The 17,798-nt window shown below is 45.8% G+C and overlaps 1 protein-coding gene across 1 annotated transcript in view; it reads left to right on the top strand.

The window, feature by feature from the left end:
* Positions 1 to 15,803, top strand: part of LOC132209343 (utrophin-like) — a 32,688-nt gene extending 16,885 nt beyond the window's left edge. The window contains exons 3-4 of the mRNA XM_059644465.1: positions 8,131 to 8,399; positions 12,520 to 15,803. Of these exons, the coding sequence (XP_059500448.1) occupies positions 8,131 to 8,399; positions 12,520 to 12,666 (416 nt within the window). The 3' untranslated portion in view covers positions 12,667 to 15,803. The remainder of the gene's footprint in view (positions 1 to 8,130; positions 8,400 to 12,519) is intronic.
* The last annotated feature ends 1,995 nt before the right edge of the window (positions 15,804 to 17,798 follow it).

Here is a 17,798-nt window from a genome sequence, read left to right as displayed (position 1 = left end):
CTAATTTCTTGTTTTTAACTTGTGCATATTTGTGGTACCTTATGACTTCTTGCATTTAGCAATTGATAAACTCACTCTCTCACGAGTTCAGGAGAAGCTAGTTTTATCGAATCCCCAGTGTGGAAACAGGCCACTCAGTTCAACAAGCCCACAGCAAGCCTCCAAAGAGCATCCCACCTAGACCCATCCCCATTCCCCTACTCTATCCCTGTCAGCCTGCATTTCCCATGGCTAATGTACCTAACCTAGACATCCGTGGGCACTGTGGGTAATTCAGCATTGCCAATCCACCTCACCTGCACATCTCTGGACTGTGGGAGGAAACCAGAGCACCCAGCAGAAACCCACACAGACAAGGGGAGAATGTGCAAACTCCACACAGACAGTCATCCGAGGCTGGAATGGAACTCGGGTCCCTGGTGCTGTGAGGTAGCATGACTAACTACTGAGTCACCGTGTCACCCTGAGTTATCTTGACTCCTTCTGAAACATAGGAAGGTATCCACAAGACAAAGATCCTTTTTAATCAGCTTAATTCGTACCAACTGAGGTGGATCTAGTTGGGTGTGTAAAGAAGGGGAGTCTTTCACGAGGGAACTTAACAATTTGGGAGACTCAGTCACCGAGGGAGCCTGACCCGAAGACTGGTCAAAACAATAATGATTCGATATGAATTAGTTAGAATGCAGCTGTTAACAGTAATCCTCCATCCCTATGTGGGAGCGAGATTTAACATTCAAAATCAAAACTGAAACTCTTGAACAAGGTAGTTCAAAACAGCCAGTTCTCTGATTGAGGTTGTGGACTTGCTCGCCGAGCTGGCTTCTTCTCATTCAGACGTTTCGTCACCATGATCGGTGACATCATCGGTACAGCCTCCAATGAAACGATGTTATTCTACTCTGTCTGGAATTGACACTGTCCAGTCTGTTACCATGAGAACTGTCATTTCCGGTTTTGATCTGTATGGGTTTGTGTGTGGGGGTCCAATTGTATCTGTTTGTTGGTTGCATTATGGGTGGAGAATCACGCCTCTCAGAGGACACTGCGACAAGGTAACCGTAGTAGCCCAAGCCAAGCATAGACACGCACAGGAATTCCGAGAGGCATGGTTCTGCACCCATTCTCCAGCCTCACGTTCTTGGTCTCTTCAGTCTGAATATGATCACTCAACCATATCCTTGATGACAAACAACAGAGTCTTAGTTCCCAAAATCTACAAACAGGACTGTCCAGACAGATCCATTTGTTCTAATGATATCATCTTCTGCTGGAGGGATTCCGAAATGTCTGCATTCTTCCTCAACTGAGCATTCCTTGCATTCGTGGTTGACAGAGCTGTCAGCCATGTCCATTGTGCTGCAGGGTTCCCAAGCGGAATATGAGTTGCTGTTCCTGCAACTTTGGGGTGGCATCATTTGTGGCACTGCAGGAGGCCCATGTTCAGTTTGGTTATGACTTTTGAGGAACGGATGGTCCCTTTGAGATTGAAATTGGAGAAAGATTTCAGGATTTTTTCATGTTCTTGTCTTTCTGTTATGCCCCGAGGAAAAAAGCAATGAAAGTGCCGTTAATTTTTTGCATGGCGAGCTGCTGCATACTAACCGGTCTCACACCATTACCGACACCTTGCCCTTTTGAAGGCAGATATGGATAAGGTTCTCAAAGCTGATAGAAGATTGAAACCACTCTAATCCTGTGACGATGGTAAGTTTCCCTTCTTTAAAAAAAAATGCTTGCAGCTGAATTCGCATAATATAGAGCACAGTGGCTCTGGTTAACACCACTGTCTCAATTCCACCCTTTGGTGACTTTCTGTGTGAGTTTGCACATTCTCCATGTGCCTGCATGGGTTTTCTCCGGGTGCTCGAGTTTGCTCCCACAGTCAAAAGATGTGCAAGGTCGGTGGATTGGCCATGCTAAATTTCCCAAGGTGTTCAGTGATGTGTAGGTTAGGTGAGTTATAGGTGGATGGGTCTGGGTGGGATGCTGTGAGGGGCAGTGTGGACATGTTGGGCTGACCGACCTGTTTCCACACTGTAAGGGTTCTCTGATTCATGATTCCATGATTTTACTGAGCGCAAAGGTGCAATATTGACTCGTCATATTTGTCTCACCTCTTTACACATTGATAAGAAAGCTTTAATGTCAGTTTCTATGCATTTGCAACTTGTCTGCTGTCTCTGACAAGGCTGACTATATCTCCTTCTCTAATGCACATCTCCTGTCCCCTAACACTGAGAGGTGACACTTGCTTTTCATTCAGTACAATCTTCATTCAGTACAATCAATAAAACAATAGCCTCCATATTACATCCAGCGGCTTCTCTTAACACTCACACACTGTTCTTTTTTTCCTCCAGGTATTGACCACTCATCATTTCTAATTCCTCATCTCATCTCTCTCTCATGCGCTCTCTCTCTCTCTCTCTCTCTCTCTCTCTCTCTCTCTCAGTCTTTATCTCTCCTCTCCCTGTTCTCCCCCATCACTTCACTCACAGGCACCAACAGAGGCTCACAGTCACACTATGTTGCACATGCATATTCTGTCCCTCATGCACAAACACTACACACACACAAAAAAAAAGTCAGGAACACAGTCTCTCACGAACACAGTCTGTCACATTCTCACTCATTCATACTCCATACCGTCACACAGTCGTACACGGTCTTGCACACATTCTGTGGCACACTTGCATGCACTGTCGCAGGATCTTTTGCCAATGCTCTTACTCTCAAGTACACACACACTACCACAAATCTCTCCCTCACACACTTAGGTTTGCAAATTCACTTGCTGTCAAGCTCACTCACACTTACAGACACACTCACTCCCTCATGCATGCTGTAACACTCCCTTGGTGTGCTAACTCCCTTTCACACACTCTCAAGCACAGTACTGGCGCACACATTCTGTCGTGCGCACACACGCACTTTCATGCACTGTCTTTGCACTCTTGAGCACAATCATATGCTCACCTCTCTCTTGCACACAGTCAATTTGATTTGAGTCAGAGATAATGGGAGCTGCAGATGCTGGAGAATCCAAGATAATAAAATGTGAGGCTGGATGAACACAGCAGGCCAAGCAGCATCTCTGATGAAGGGTCTTGGCCCGAAACGTCAGCTTTTGTGCTCCTGAGATGCTGCTTGGCCTGCTGTGTTCATCCAGCCTCACATTTTATTATCTTGATTTGAGTCATAATTGTCACATGTGCCCAGGTCCAGTGAAAAGTTTTCTTCTGCATGCAGTATAGACAGGTGATATCAAACAAGGCGCATTAGTGAAACGGAACATAGTGACAGCTGCAGAGAAGATGCACAGAGAGCAAGATCAAAATTAGATTTAAGCTTTTCAGTGTCCTATTCAGATGTCCAATAACAGCGGTGAAGAAGCTGTTCTTGAATCTTTTCACGCATGTATACAAACTTTTTTTACATCTTCCCTTCAGAAAAAGGGAGAAGAGAGTGTAATTGTGGGGTGAGAAGGGCCTTTGATTATGTCAGTTTCTTTCCCGAGGCAGCGGGAAGTAGAGGTGGAATCAACGAATGGAAGGCTGGTTTGCATGATGGACTATGCTGTGTTCATGACTCTGCAGTTTCTTGTGGTCTTAGGAAGAGCTGTTGCCAAACCATGCTGTGACATGCATCCAGACAGGATGCTTTCTCTGGTACATGAATGAAAGTTGACCTTGCGGACACTCCAAATTACCTTAGCCTGCTGGGGAAATAGAGACATTTGGTGTGCTTTTTTGCCCATTGCGACGATCTGGGTGGACCAGGAGAGATTGTTGGTGATCGACACTCTCAACTATCTCCACCTCAGCAACATCTCTCTCACTGTCTGATGCAGGCACTCACACACTCACATTCTGTCACCTATTCTGTCTGTCTGTCTCTCCCTCTCTCCCTCATCGCCCATCTCTCTCTCTCGCTCACTCTCTCTCCCTCGCGCTCTCTCTCTCCCTCGCGCTCTCTCTCTCCCTCGCGCACTCTCTCTCTCTCTGGCGCTCTCGCTCGCTCTGTCTCGCGCGCGTGCTCTCTCTTGCGCGTGCGCTCTCTCTCTCTCTGTCTCTCTCTCTCTGTCTCTGTCTCCCTCCCCCACCCCCCCAACCTCTCTGGCTTTGTCTCTCTCTCTCTCTTTTTCTCACACACCAACTCATTGCTCAGTATTCCATGGTATCTGAATTGTTGGAAGAATTAACTTAGACTGAGCGTGGATTTTCTCCCAAATTAGTTATGACAAAGCAGAACCAATTCTGCCTGGAAGAAGAAAGGCAGGAGCCATAATAATTAGGGATTGTTTTGCTAGAGGAACCGTGCTGTGATATGCATCCAGATAGGATGCTTTCTGTGGTACATCAGTGAAAGTTGCCCTTGTGGGCACACGGAACTGCCTTAGCCTCCTGGGAAGTAGAGACAACGGTGTGCTTTTTTGCTCATTGCGATGATGTGGATGGACCAGTGAACTAATCTAAGCCCATCCCCCTACACGATCCCATTATCATCCGTATGCTTATCCAAGGACTGTTGAAATGCCCCTAATGTGGCTGAGCTAACTGCATTGGCAGGCAGGGGGTTCCACATCCTTACCACTCTCTGAGTAAAGAACCTGCCTCTGATATCTATCTCAAATCTATTATCCCTCACTGTTTAGCTGTGCCCCCTCATACAAGCTGACGTCATCATCCTCGGAAAAAGACCCACACTGTCCACCCTGTCTCATCCACTGATCATCTTGTATGTCTCTATTAAATCCCCTCTGAACCACCTTCTCTCCAATGAGTACAGACCCAAGTCCCTCAGCCTTTCTTCAGAAGACCTTCGCTCCGGACCAGGCAACATCTCCTCTGCACCTTTTCCAATGCTTCCACATCCTTCCTGTAATGGGGCGACCAGAACTGAACGCAATATTCCAAATGAGACCGCACCAGCTTTTTGGACAGTTGCTCTGGATCTCAATCCCACTGCCAATAAAACCTAAAACACCGTAAGCCTTCTTCACTGCACTATCAACCTGGATGGCAATTTTCAGGGATCGACATCGATGGACACCCTCTGCACAGCAACACTACCAAGAATCTTTCCATTGACCCAATATTCTGCCGCCTTATTATTCATCCCAAAGTGAATCACCTCACGTTCATCCGCATTGAACTCCATCTGCCACCTTTCCGCCCAATTCTGCAGTTCATCCAAGTCTACCTGTCACCTGCAACATTCTTCCACATTGTCCACCACTCCACCGACTTGAGTGTCATCTGCAAACTTACTAACCGATCTACCAATGCCTCCGTCCAAGTCATTTCTAAAAATGACAAACAGCAGTGGTCCCAAAACAGATCCTTGAGACAAACCAGTAGTAACCAGACTCCAGGCTGAATATTTTCTATCAACCACCACTGGTTGCCTCCTTAGCCAAAGCCAGTTTCTAATCCAGCCTGCTAAATCTCCCTCAATCCCATGTCTCCATGTTTTCTCCAATAGCCTACCATGTGGAACCTTATCGAAGGCTTTACTGAAGTCCACGTCCACCACGTCAACTGCCCGACCCTCATCCACATGCTTGGTCACCTTCCAAAATTACTCAATGAGGCTTGTGAGACACGACCTGCCCTTGACAAATCCATGTTGACTATCTCCCATCAAATTGGTGCTTGCTCGATGATTATAAATCCTATCTCTTGTAATCCTTTCCAAAACTTTTCCTGCAACAGACGGAAGGCTCACTGGGTTTATAATTACCTGGGTCATCTCTACTGCCCTCTTTGAACAAGGGCACAACATTTGCAACCCTCCAGCCTTCTGGTCCGAAACCTGTAGACAATGAGGATTCAAAGATCAAGGCCAAAGGCTCCGCCACCACCTCCGTAGCCTCCCAGAGAATCTGAAAGTTTCGAAGGATGATGCGTTGTATCCGGAGGTTGGTGGGGTGGTACGTCAGGACGAGGGAGACTTTGTTTTGGTTGTTGTTGCGGGGTTGGGTGAGAGGGATTTGTTGCAGGAAATGCTGGAGACACCGTCGAGGGCGTTATCAACCACAGAGCGGGGCAAGTTGTGGTCCTTTAAAAATGAGGACATCTGAGATATACGGGAATAGAATACCTCATCCTGGGAGCGCAGATGCAGAGGCAAAGGAATGGGGAATAGGGGATGAATTGTTGCAGGAATATGGTGGGAGGAGGTGTAATCTTGGTAGCTGTGGGAATTGGTGGAGTTGAAATGGATATTTGTTTCTCAGTGGTTGGAAATAGAGTGGTCCAGGTAGGAGAGAGAGGTATCAGAGATTGTCCAGGTTAACTTCAAGTTCGGGAGGAAGGTGTTGGTGAAGCGGATGAACTGTTAGAGCCCCTTGTGGGAACACAAGGTGGTGCCGATACAGTCATCAATGTAACGGAGGAAGAGGTGGGGTTGAGGGCCAGTGTAGGTACGGAAGAGGGAGCGTTCCGTGTAACCTACAAAGAGGCAGGCATAGCTTGGGCCCATTTGGCTACCCTGGCCACCCTCTTTGTCTGTAGGAAGTGGGAGGAATTGAAAGAGAAACTGTTGAGGGTTGTTCAAGGACCGGAACTCCCCCCTCCTCAGTGGTCAAAAACGCCCTCGACCGTGTCACCCGCGTTTCCCACAACTCATCCCTCACACCCGCACCCCATAATAACTACCAAAACAGTGTCCTCCTCGCCCTCACATACCACCCCACCAACATCCGGATTCAATGCGTCGTCCTCCGACCCTTCTGCCATCCGCAATCCGACCCCACCACCAAAGACATTTTTCCCACCACCCTTAGGTGACCCCCTTATCCGCTCCACACTCCCCTCTAGCACTCCCTACACCCAGCACTTTTCCCTGCATATCCATAAATGTTGTCATCACAACGTTTAAAATTCACTGGTCCCGATACCTCACCCCCATCCCAGGCCCCAGGAAGAATTTCCTCATCAAACAGATGTTTACCTGCACATCTGCTAATGTGGTAGACTGTATCCACTGTTGCCATTGTGGCCCCCTCTACATCGGGGAAACCAAACAGAGGTTTGGGGACCGCTTCACCTGTGCTCAGTTTGCACTAAAGAACTGCACCTCCCAGTCGCGAACTGTTTCGACTCTTCCTACCAATCTTCAGGTAACATGTCCATCCTGGGCCTCCTGCAGTGCCACAACGATGCCACCTGAAGGTTGCAGGAGCAGCACCTCATATTGCGCTTGGGAACCCTGCACTCCATGGTATCAATGTGGACTTCACAAGCTTCAAAATCACCCCTCACCCTCCCGCATCCCAAAACCAGCCCACCTATCCCATCCTGCCACCTCAAACCCCACCCCCATTTCCTACCTCCTAACCTCTTCCCGCCCCGGAGACCTGTTCGTCCTCCCCGGACTGGCCTATCCCCTCCCTACCTCCCCACCTACACTCACCTCTGCTGGCTCCATCCCCACCTCTTTAACTTGTCTGTCTCCTCTCCACCTATCTTCTCCTCTATGCATCTTTGATCCGCCTCCCCCTCTCTCACTATTTATTTCAGAACTCTCTCCCCCTCCCCCTTTTCTGATGAAAGGTCTCGGCCCAACGTGTCAGCTTTTGTGCTCCTCAGATGCTGCTTGGCCTGCTGTGTTCATCCAGCTGCACACTTTGTTATCTCTACATCTCTTAACAACCTCATTAAGTGAGTTCTAGAGCGAACTATGCAGGGTAGACTTTGGGTTTATCATTCTAACTTGCCAGTCCTGAAAGATGAAAGTTGGTTTGTGTTGGATGTTTGTCTCATAGCTATGAAAGATATCCTGAAAGGATTTTTCAAATCTTTTGTTGAGAATTGTACCCATTTAGTCACTAATCCTTTTCCTTCTTTAAAGTTTCCTTGGTAGTGACAAATTTCAAATATCTGCAGAATTTTATTTGGCTTTGTATTGGTTCTCTGTGATTCTCTGTTAATGGCTCCGCGACCTGCCAGCTAATTACAGAATTTATCATTCATGTGCCTGTACCAAAATCTTTCATCTGATACTATATATCCCAATTCCAGGAGAAAGTCCATAGAGACGTTTTAAAGGAAAGGGGATTAGAAAGAAAATCTATCGATCAAAATCATGAATAGTTGATAAATTGTTTGCATTCCATATTTCCAGAACCTGCCCCGGAAGAGAGAGCCCAGAGAATTGCCAAAGCTGTCCGCAAACAGTCAATAGAAGTGAAGGAAAATTGGGAACAACTGAAAATCCGTGCGAGCAACTGGCAGAAACAGGTGGAAAAGGCGTTGGAGAAACTTCAAGAACTGGAGAAAGCTCTGGATGATCTTGAGGCTCATGTGATAACAGCTGAGGGGGTCCGCACTGATCGGCAACCTGTGAGTGACCTGCTTATTGACTCATTGCAGGATCACTTTGATAAAACCACAGTAAGTGCAATTACATTACACTTCACTTATGAACAGATGTAACCACAATGTCGTATCGAGACGATCAGTAATATGAGTACTTCAGTAATATTGATTGAATGGTTGTTAACTTAATTTGCAAATTAAAACTTAGTTGAGCATGCCTTCTGATGATATCACATCGTTAATATTAGTATAGTTGAGGATTCTATTAGTCAGTTACATCAGCTGAGTTATCTGCTTGTTGCCATGTTATCAGGGTTAAAGGTAAAGTCTTAGCACGCCATTTGGCGACTCCTTAGAGAGAGACAACTGGTTATGATTTAACCTGAAGATCACCATGCCTCAGGGAAGTGGAGGGGTTGAGGCGATGACCCTTTGTGGTCAGCTCACTGGTGTGGCAATTGAGCCCTCTGTGCAGGGCATCAGTCTGCATCACAAACCAACTGAATTTGAATAGAGTTTAGGATTGGAGAGCAATCCATGCAATTATTTTTTTTTAATGAATGTTTCTCACTGGGACTCTCTCACGGGCAAACTTTTTAAAAGCCAGCTCAGCCATACAGGCGAGATCAGTTCCTGATCTCAGCTGAATTTTTTGACCTGGGGTGGGTCAGGGTTAGGAGTTCATTGATTGGAATGAATTCTCATTAAGTTAGCGAGAGGGATACTACACGTGAATAGATCGATGTTTTGAAAAGAGGATGAGATATGAGCAAAAGTTGAATTGATGTGGAAGACCAGCCACAATCATCATCGACGGTGGAGCAGGCTTGAGCGGCCATGCAACATTGTGCTGCCGCTATTTGACTTGTTCTGTGGAAAGGAAGGAAAATGGTCCAAGTGTCAAAAATGCCGAAGACCACATCATTCTACAACCTCAAAATTTGATTGTGTTCAGCATATTATCACTCCTGGTACCCCTAAATCCTGGTCTATCATCTCAGCAGCTCGACTCTGCCCAAAAGCTGGTTACTTGTGACATTTTTGAGGGATCTTCCCAAGTCTGAAAATCATTTTTGTTTTTGTACAATCAGAGTTGGCCAGTGTGGAAGGAGGTCGTTTGGCATATCGTAGCTCTTTGAAATAACTCCCCAATTCGTCCCCCTCTGCTTGGCAATGACTTCAACCACTTATAAAATCTCTTTAATGGAGGGAGACTTTGAAGGCATCTGATTGGAGTATTAACGATCCCAGAATACAACTGAGCCTTATTAAGTTGTTAGTTCTGATGATCAAGAGCTTGATGAAAGAGGATTGTTTGAAAAAGTGCCTTAAAAGAGGAAATGTACAGAGGCTAATAGGTGTAGGAAGTTAGCGAGTTTTGAGAGGATTTGTTGCTTGGGTTGAGGTTCTGGATGTGAGTTTGCTCGCTGAAGGTGTAGGAAGTCTCTTCTTGGGTTTGAAGCCGACACAATTAAATGTTTGGCAACTAGTAGTGGGCCGTTTAAAATCAAGAGTGGGCAAGAGGACATAATTAGACGAGTGCAGTTATCCTGAAGTATGGTTGGACTGGTGGAGATTACCAAAATAGCGATAGGCATAGCCAAGTAACGATTTCTAAACAAAAATGAGAATTTAATAAAATTACTGTTAATGGTATCAGTCAGGTGGAAAGTACAGAGAATAGGAATTGGTTCAAGTTGAGACTCAGGCAGTGGAGTTTTAGACGACCTCAAGTGTTCAATGGACAAATGTGGGTCTCCATCAGGGAATGCATTGGAATAGTCAGGTCCAGAAGTGAAGTAGTTCCAGGTGAAGGTTTCACTGCTAATGAGCTGAGACAAGAGACAGGTAGGCAGGATTGAAAAGATGTAAAGAGACAGCTTTAGGGATTGCATGAATGTGTGGTCGGACGTTCATCATGGGATAAACAAGATGCCAAGGTTGTGCTGAGACAAGTGTAATATTACATTGTTGCCAAGGCGGAGTAATGCAATCAGTAGGTCGTGAATAGAGATTGGTGTGGGGACCACAAAGTGGTCTTCCCAGTTTGAAATTGTTATCTCTACATAGTTGCGCAACTTTATGTTCTGTTCAAAAGGCATTACTGACAAGGAAACAGAAGTTAGCCATTTGTTTACTTGTCAATATATCTTGATTTTTCCACCATGTTCTCCAATTATTGACACAACATGTGCACTGTACGAAGTGAACCGTTCAAACCTTAAAAGGAGATGTTAAAATTGTGGAATATAAAGTTAAATTTATTTTATTGAAAATTTAAATAAATTACATGAAGGTTTGACCAAGACTACAAGGAATTAGATGGAACACCAGATGAATAAAACAAGCAGTAGTAAGGTGGTATTAGCTGGATGTTCCTGAAGAAACAGAACGCAGCCAACCTTTCTTCCATCAGGGGGATTAATTGTGTGGTGTCAGACACAGTCGATGAAATCATTCCTTCTGTCTTTACTGTCTGACTAGACTATGGTTGTAATATTTCCTTTTTTAAGCGCTCAAGGTTAGACATAGTTCACTTGACATTCTCATTTTATAAATTTTAAGAAGTTGACTTATTGTCAAGTCACGATAGGATTGAAAACACATTCTATAACTGTTTGAAGTCAGAAGTCACATGACACCAGCTTGTCGTCCAACAGGTTCATTTGAAATCACACAAGCTTTTGGAGTGCAGCCCCTTCATCAGGTGCAGTTAGTGAGGTGACCACAGAGAGAGAGAGCTTATAAGCAGAGAGATCAAAAGATCATAGAATTGGTGTGAGTGGAGTGTCAGATAATAACTCTGTGCAGGTGACCAAGAGTGTTAGAGGCAAGTAAAGCGTTTATAAAGTCAATGTCAGTGCTGTGTTGTCATGATAATCAGGCAACGCAACAGGAATGTACAAAAGGTGACATCTCAGGTCAGACTCTGACTTGTAGTTTAGAGGCTTGTGTTCAGAATCTGTCTGAGAGTTTTAACCTTTATTTCAAAAGCAAGAATTTATAAGATACCACACTGACTGTAACTACAAGTTGTGTGTTTCTTCAACAAAATATCTGCAAACAAACAAACATCCTGGATGAAGACTTATTATCTGACACTCCACTCACACCAGTTGCATGATGTTTTGATCTGTCTGCTTATCAATTGTGTGTCTGTGTGTTTTCCTCTCTGACCGCACCTGATGAAGGGACTGCACTCCCAAAGCTTGTGTGATTTCAAATAAACGTGTCAGATTATAACCTGATGTCATGTGACTTCTGACTTTGTCTATCCTAGTCCAACACCAGCACCTCCACATTATAACTGTTTGGAACCAAGTCAGTGCAACAGGTACATATCGAACATTTGACTTCGGAAGAATGCCGAGTGCTGAAAAGTTCATTAATAACAAAGGATTTCTTCATTTTGCCATCTATCGTAACATGCTGCGTCTCACAGTCACAATGAAAGGATGGCCACTTGAATTTAGCAGGGCCAAGAACAGTTATGGACATTTTTAGCATGGGAGGAGGCCATTCAACCTATTTTAACTGTCCCAGCTCTCTCCCAGCGCAACAAAATTAATCCTTCTCTCGAACTCATTCCACATATTTCACAGAATTGAAATATTTAGGTACATACTTAAGAGATTTTAACATCAAGCGAGCAGTTCTCGCACTTCACCTTGTCACTAAAAATGGAAAACGTGACTTACAAGGAGTGGGTCTTTATTTTGTTCTGTTTTGATGATGAAGCAGATGCAAGTCAAAGTGCTGGAACTGGTGTCTTGAACTTGGCAACTGTTCAACGTGTATAAAATGAATTCTGTGCACATCTACTAAAAGCAGTTTTATGGAAGGAAAAGGTACCCAAGAAGATTTGGTGTATTGTGCTTGATGCTATTATCCTGCAACCTGTGAAAACAGAACTCTACAACTGTGAGTGTTGAGTTCTGAGAGGGTGCTATCTTGTTTGAATGTACATTGCTAAGCCTAGGCCTATTTTCCCAACAGCAAAATTGGTAATCCAGCAAGAAATGGCTATTTCTCACATTTGTTGGCTGTAAGTGTCTGTTTAAAGTTTGAGTACAGTTTCCTCATATACAGGTGCTTAACCTGCTTTTACAGTTGGAACATTTGTTGTGCCAATGAAAATTTTTTGAATGGTTTCACCTCCAGTTTTCCTCTTTATACATATTTGGTATTTTTTCAGGGGAAGGACTATCTTCAAAATCTGAGATTGGGCTTTGAAAGACAGCAGCCTTTGTTTTGGAGAGATAATGGGAACTGCAGATGCTGGAGAATGCGAGATAACAACGTGTGGAGCTGGATGAAGACAGCAGGCCAAGCAGCATCTTAGGAGCACAAAAGCTGACGTTTCGGGCCGAGAACCACCTTCAGAAAATGGGGAGGGGGTGCGGGTTCTGAAATAAATAGGGAGAGAGTGGGAGGCGGATGGAAGATGGATGGAGGAGAAGATAGGTGGAGAGGAGAGTATGGGTACGGAGGCAGGGAGGGGATAGGTCAGTCTGGGGAGGCCGGACAGGTCAAGGGAGCGGGATGAGGGGAAATAGGGGTGCGGTATGAGGTGGGAGGGGGGATGGGTGAGAGGAAGAATAGGTTAGGGAGGCGGGGACGAGCTGGGCTGGTTTTGGGATGCAGTGGCAGGACAGGAGATTTGGAAGCTTGTGAAATCCACACTGATACCATTGGGCTGCAGGGTTCCCAAGCAGAATATGAGTTGCTGTTCCTGCAACCTTCGGGTGGCGTCATTCTGGCACTGCAGGAGGCCCAGGTTGGACATGTCCTCTCGGGAATGGGAGGGGGTGTTGAAATGGTTAGTGACTGGAAAGTGCAGTTGTTGATTGCAAACTGAGCGTAGGTGTTCTGAAAAGCGGTCCCCAAGCCTCTGCATCGTTTCCCCAACGGAGAGGAAGCCACACCGGGGACAGCGGATGTTTTGGATATTTCTTAAGCATTGATTTACATTCAGAGTTGGTTGGATTTTGCTGAAGCAATAGACATAACTCACTATGACGTAGACAATGTCAGAGTTAATGTTTCGCGTCCTGTGACCCTTCCTCAGATCTCACTCTTCACTGATGCTGCCAGACCTGCTGAGCTTTTCCAGCAACTTCTGCTTTTGTTGCTGATTTACAGTGCCCACAGTTCTTTTGTTTTTTACGACACAGACAAAACTTGATCTCTGCAGGAAGCATGATGCTGCATTCTCAAACTTCCCTGCCTTTTTGTAATATAATATTGTCTTTTTAGGACAGAAGTGGCTTTTTTTTGTTTGTTTTAACTTCCGCACATACTTTCTATGCAGGTTAAAAGTCTACACCTTTTCAGTTCTCTGCTGCATAATGAAGACTTGGAACAATTTTTTTTATAAAGTAGAAAATCAGTGTGGTTTGTTTTCCAAAATGTGATGTGTAAGTGCAACACTTAACAGTGTGTTCATCAAACTATTGTTTCCTTTGATCGTTGTGTTGTAGAAATTTCTAGAATCATTTCATATATTTTTTTTGATATATTTTAGCATCGCATTATATTTAGCATTATATTTTCCTGGAGCAAGTCTGTTTTCCTTCGGATGAGACGACTTTCAGACATACTCCCTTTATTATGAGATTTAATTACGGTAAAATGAGGAGGATTTTGATTCACTGAGACACACATGACGATATGTTTAAAGCATTGGAAAATGCGTTCTGTTCGGACTGTCATGTTATCTGGTGTTTGTACCAGGCTTTCCGATTAAATGCAAGTGATTAAGGATGCTAATGATGCCACATGTTATTACAAGAGGAAATGAACATACAAGTAAGGATTTTATGCCACATTTATACATAGCATGGACCATGCAGCATGGATGCAGTGACTGAGGGAAATGGGATGCAGTGACTGAGGGAAATGGGATGCGGTGACTGAGGGAAATGGGATGCGGTGACTGAGGAAAATGGGATGCGGTGACTGAGGGAAATGGGATGCGGTGACTGAGGGAAATGGGATGCGGTGACTGAGGGAAATGGGATGCGGTGACTGAGTGACATGCTCACAGCGAATTGCCCCCTCCATCCTGACCCGCTCACAGCGACTTGCCCCTCCAGTCCAGACCCGCTCACAGCGACTTGCCCCTCCAGTCCAGACCCGCTCACAGTGACTAGACCCTGCAGTCCTGACCCGCTCACAGCGACTTCTCTCTGCAGACCTGACCCGCTCACAGCGACTTCTCTCTGCAGACCTGACCCACTCACAGCGAATTCCCCCTGCAGTCCTGACCCGCACGTTGCGACTTGCCCCTGCAGTCCTGACCCCCTCACAGCGACTCGCCCCTTCAGTCCTGTCCCAATCACAAGGACTTGCCCTCTCTGTCCTTACCCGCTCACAGTGACTTGCCCCTGCAGTCCTGACCCCCTCACAGTGACCTGCCCCCTCACTCCTGACCCGCTCTACATTGAGGAAACCAAGCAGAGGCTTGGGGACCGCTTTGCAGAACACCTCCACTCGGTTCGCAACAAACAACTGCACTTCCCAGTCGCGAACCGTTTTAACTCCCCCTCCCATTCCTCAGACGACATATCCATCATGGGCCTCCTGCAGTGCCACAATAATGCCACCCGAAGGTTGCAAGAACAGCAACTCATAATCCGCTTGGGAACCCTGCAACCCAATGGTATCAATGTGGACTTCACCAGCTTCAAAATCTCCCCTTCCCCAACTGCATCCCAAAACCAGCCCAGCTGTTCCCTTCCCCCGACTGCATCCCAAAACCAGCCCAGCCTGTCTCCGCCTCCCTAACATGTTGTTACTCTCACCCATCCCTTCCTCCCACCTCAAGCCACACCTCCATTTCCTACCTACCACCTCATCCTGCCTCCTTGACCTGTCCGTCTTCCCTGGACTGACCTATCCCCTCCCTACCTCCTCACCTGTACTCTCCTCTCTACCTATCTTGTTTTCTCTCCATCATCGGTCCGCATCCCCCCCTCCCTATTTATTCCAGTTCCCTCTCCCATCCCCCTCTCTGATGAAGGGTCTAGGCCCGAAATGTCAGCTTTTGTGCTCCTGAGATGCTGCTTGGCCTGCTGTGTTCATCCAGCTCCACACTTTGTTATCTTGGATTCTCCAGCATCTGCAGTTCCCATTATCAGTGGCATTTTCCTCTTCATCAAAGTTTGTGCAAAAGCAACACGATATGGGGCGGCACGGTGGCTCAGCGGTTAGCACTGCAGCCTCACAGCACTGGGGACCCAGGTTAAATTCCAGCCTCAGTCTGTGTGGAATTTGCACCTTGTCCCTGTGTCTGTGTGGGTTTCCTCCAGGTGCTCCGGTCTCCTCCCACAGTCCAAAGATGTGCACGCTAGGTGGATTGGCCATGCTAAATTGCCCATAGTGTTCAGGGGCGTGGGTCTGGGTGGGATGCTCCAAGGTTTGGTGTGCACTTGTTGGGCCAAAGGGCTTGTTTCCACACTGTAGGGAATCTAAACAATCCTGTTCCCACATCTCCATGCACCTTGCTGATCACTGCACACAGAGATGTTTGATAAGAAAAGGATAACAATAATATTCAAACCCAGTGCTGGATTTATTTTAAATACACTGAGGCCAGTGTCGATCTCCAATTCAACTTTTATTTACAAATGAAGTGTCTTCAACTTTAGCACTGCCTCATTCAGAGATAGTTGCCAGGGTGTCAGCATCTCTGACCCTCACACTTCTTATCTGTCAGCCAGGGCTCCCTGATTTGGGCTGTTAATATGGAACAATCAGGCAACTCATATTCTGTGAGGTTCAACTGGCCGACCTGGTCACAAACCAGTGCGGTGTGTTCATCGAAAATCAAACGTACTAGAAAGATACCATTCCATACCAGTGTAAAGGAAGGCATGAGGCTAAACTGGGGAGGGAAGGGAACTGCTTATTGGGGGTGGCCCAGAGAGTGGAAGAAAATCGAATGGGAAGAAGACCATTTGAGACTGAGGGAGAGAGATGTAATTGCCTGAATGAGGCATTCCAATTGCGAAATGGATTTTTGTGTGTACACCATGTTCAGTTTCCCCGATCTTAATCTGTACTCCTCTTTAAATCATTAGTATCTGAAATTTCTGTATCATTTCCAAATGTTCTGTCTCTAATGTTATGCTGTTGGAATTGGTTGAACTGCAGAGATATTATTTATTTGCACAAATGTGTTCAGTGAAATGAGTTGCATGCTATATATGTATTATTCTTCCTGATTCTATTGTACGCATACAAATTAAAGTTAGTTCCACTTTTGAAGAACAAACTGCTTTTAGATGTCTGATGTCTCTCATTTGCCTGCCACTTAGTCTTGTTGATGAGTTGTGTTTCTGTTTTGTGAAGAAATATGAATGAGCTGGAGCACTAATGGCAATGCCCAATGTGGTGATCTTCCAAGATTGCAGCTGGAAGGTGGGGCAGGGAGGGGGATGGGTTTCACAAGAACTATTACAGAGGGAAATGGAGAGACAGGTGATGTATGTGGCAGCACCGAGACAGGGAGGAGAATGAAATGCAGCCTGAAGGGGAATCTGGCTCTCGTCGCAAAGGCACGGGCTGAATGGAAGAGGACAGAAAGGATTCACTCAGAGGAAGAGAAGATCAGACTAGACTGACTGTGAAACAGGCAGTCATCATTGGCAAGTTACTGACAGGAGGGTGAATCAATCGGGCTCACTTTAAGACTGTTTACAGTTACCATATAGTTCCTGGGAGATGTGTAGATCAGGCCAGGCTCATAGAGAAACGCTTCCTGGAGTAATTAACATGGAGACCCCACTGGGTCTATACATCCATTGGATAGATTTCCTGTTTGCGCCCACACGTCCTCGATCATATCCATTGAAGTCAAGCCGGTGTTCTTCTCTGACTACTGCCTCCTGCTGGCTGACTGTCACCTACAGGATGACCAGCGGGCTGGCAAGGGAACATGGAAGCTGAATGTGAAACTGTTGACCCCAGAAAAATCATTAAGAAGCTCAAAAGAGAGCACTCAGGTTGGAGAACGATGAAGACCCTTTTTGCACTTGGTGGGAGGCAGTCAAAGGGAACACTAAGAAGTTCTTTGTCCTGAAAAGTGTTCAGAAGGTGAGAGAGAGTTGGGCAAAACTGTTCAAACTCCAGAAACCCGTGCGACACCTACTCTTACTACAGACAATCGGGTCAATGTCGCCGAGGAGCCCCAGGACGTGTCGAGGCAGCAAGCCCCACTCTCTGCCTTGGAGGCCTCCAAGATAATCTTGCGGTTCAGGGTCTGCACTGTGGAGCAAGAGAGAATAACAGTCAGAGACAGACAGCACTGAAACAGACCGTTTGGTCCAACTTGTACATGCTGACTCGATATCCTAAATAAATGTAGTCCCATTTGCCAGCATTTGGCCCATATCCCTCTGAACTCTTCCTATTCATTTTCCCATTCAGATGGCTTTTAAATGTTGAAATTGTACCAGCTTCCAGTCCTCTCTC

The sequence above is a fragment of the Stegostoma tigrinum genome, unplaced genomic scaffold, assembly GCF_030684315.1.
Source record: "Stegostoma tigrinum isolate sSteTig4 unplaced genomic scaffold, sSteTig4.hap1 scaffold_88, whole genome shotgun sequence".
Taxonomy (NCBI): domain Eukaryota; kingdom Metazoa; phylum Chordata; class Chondrichthyes; order Orectolobiformes; family Stegostomatidae; genus Stegostoma; species Stegostoma tigrinum.
Note: the sequence above shows the minus strand (reverse complement) of the source record. Positions and strands in the feature narration are given on the sequence as shown.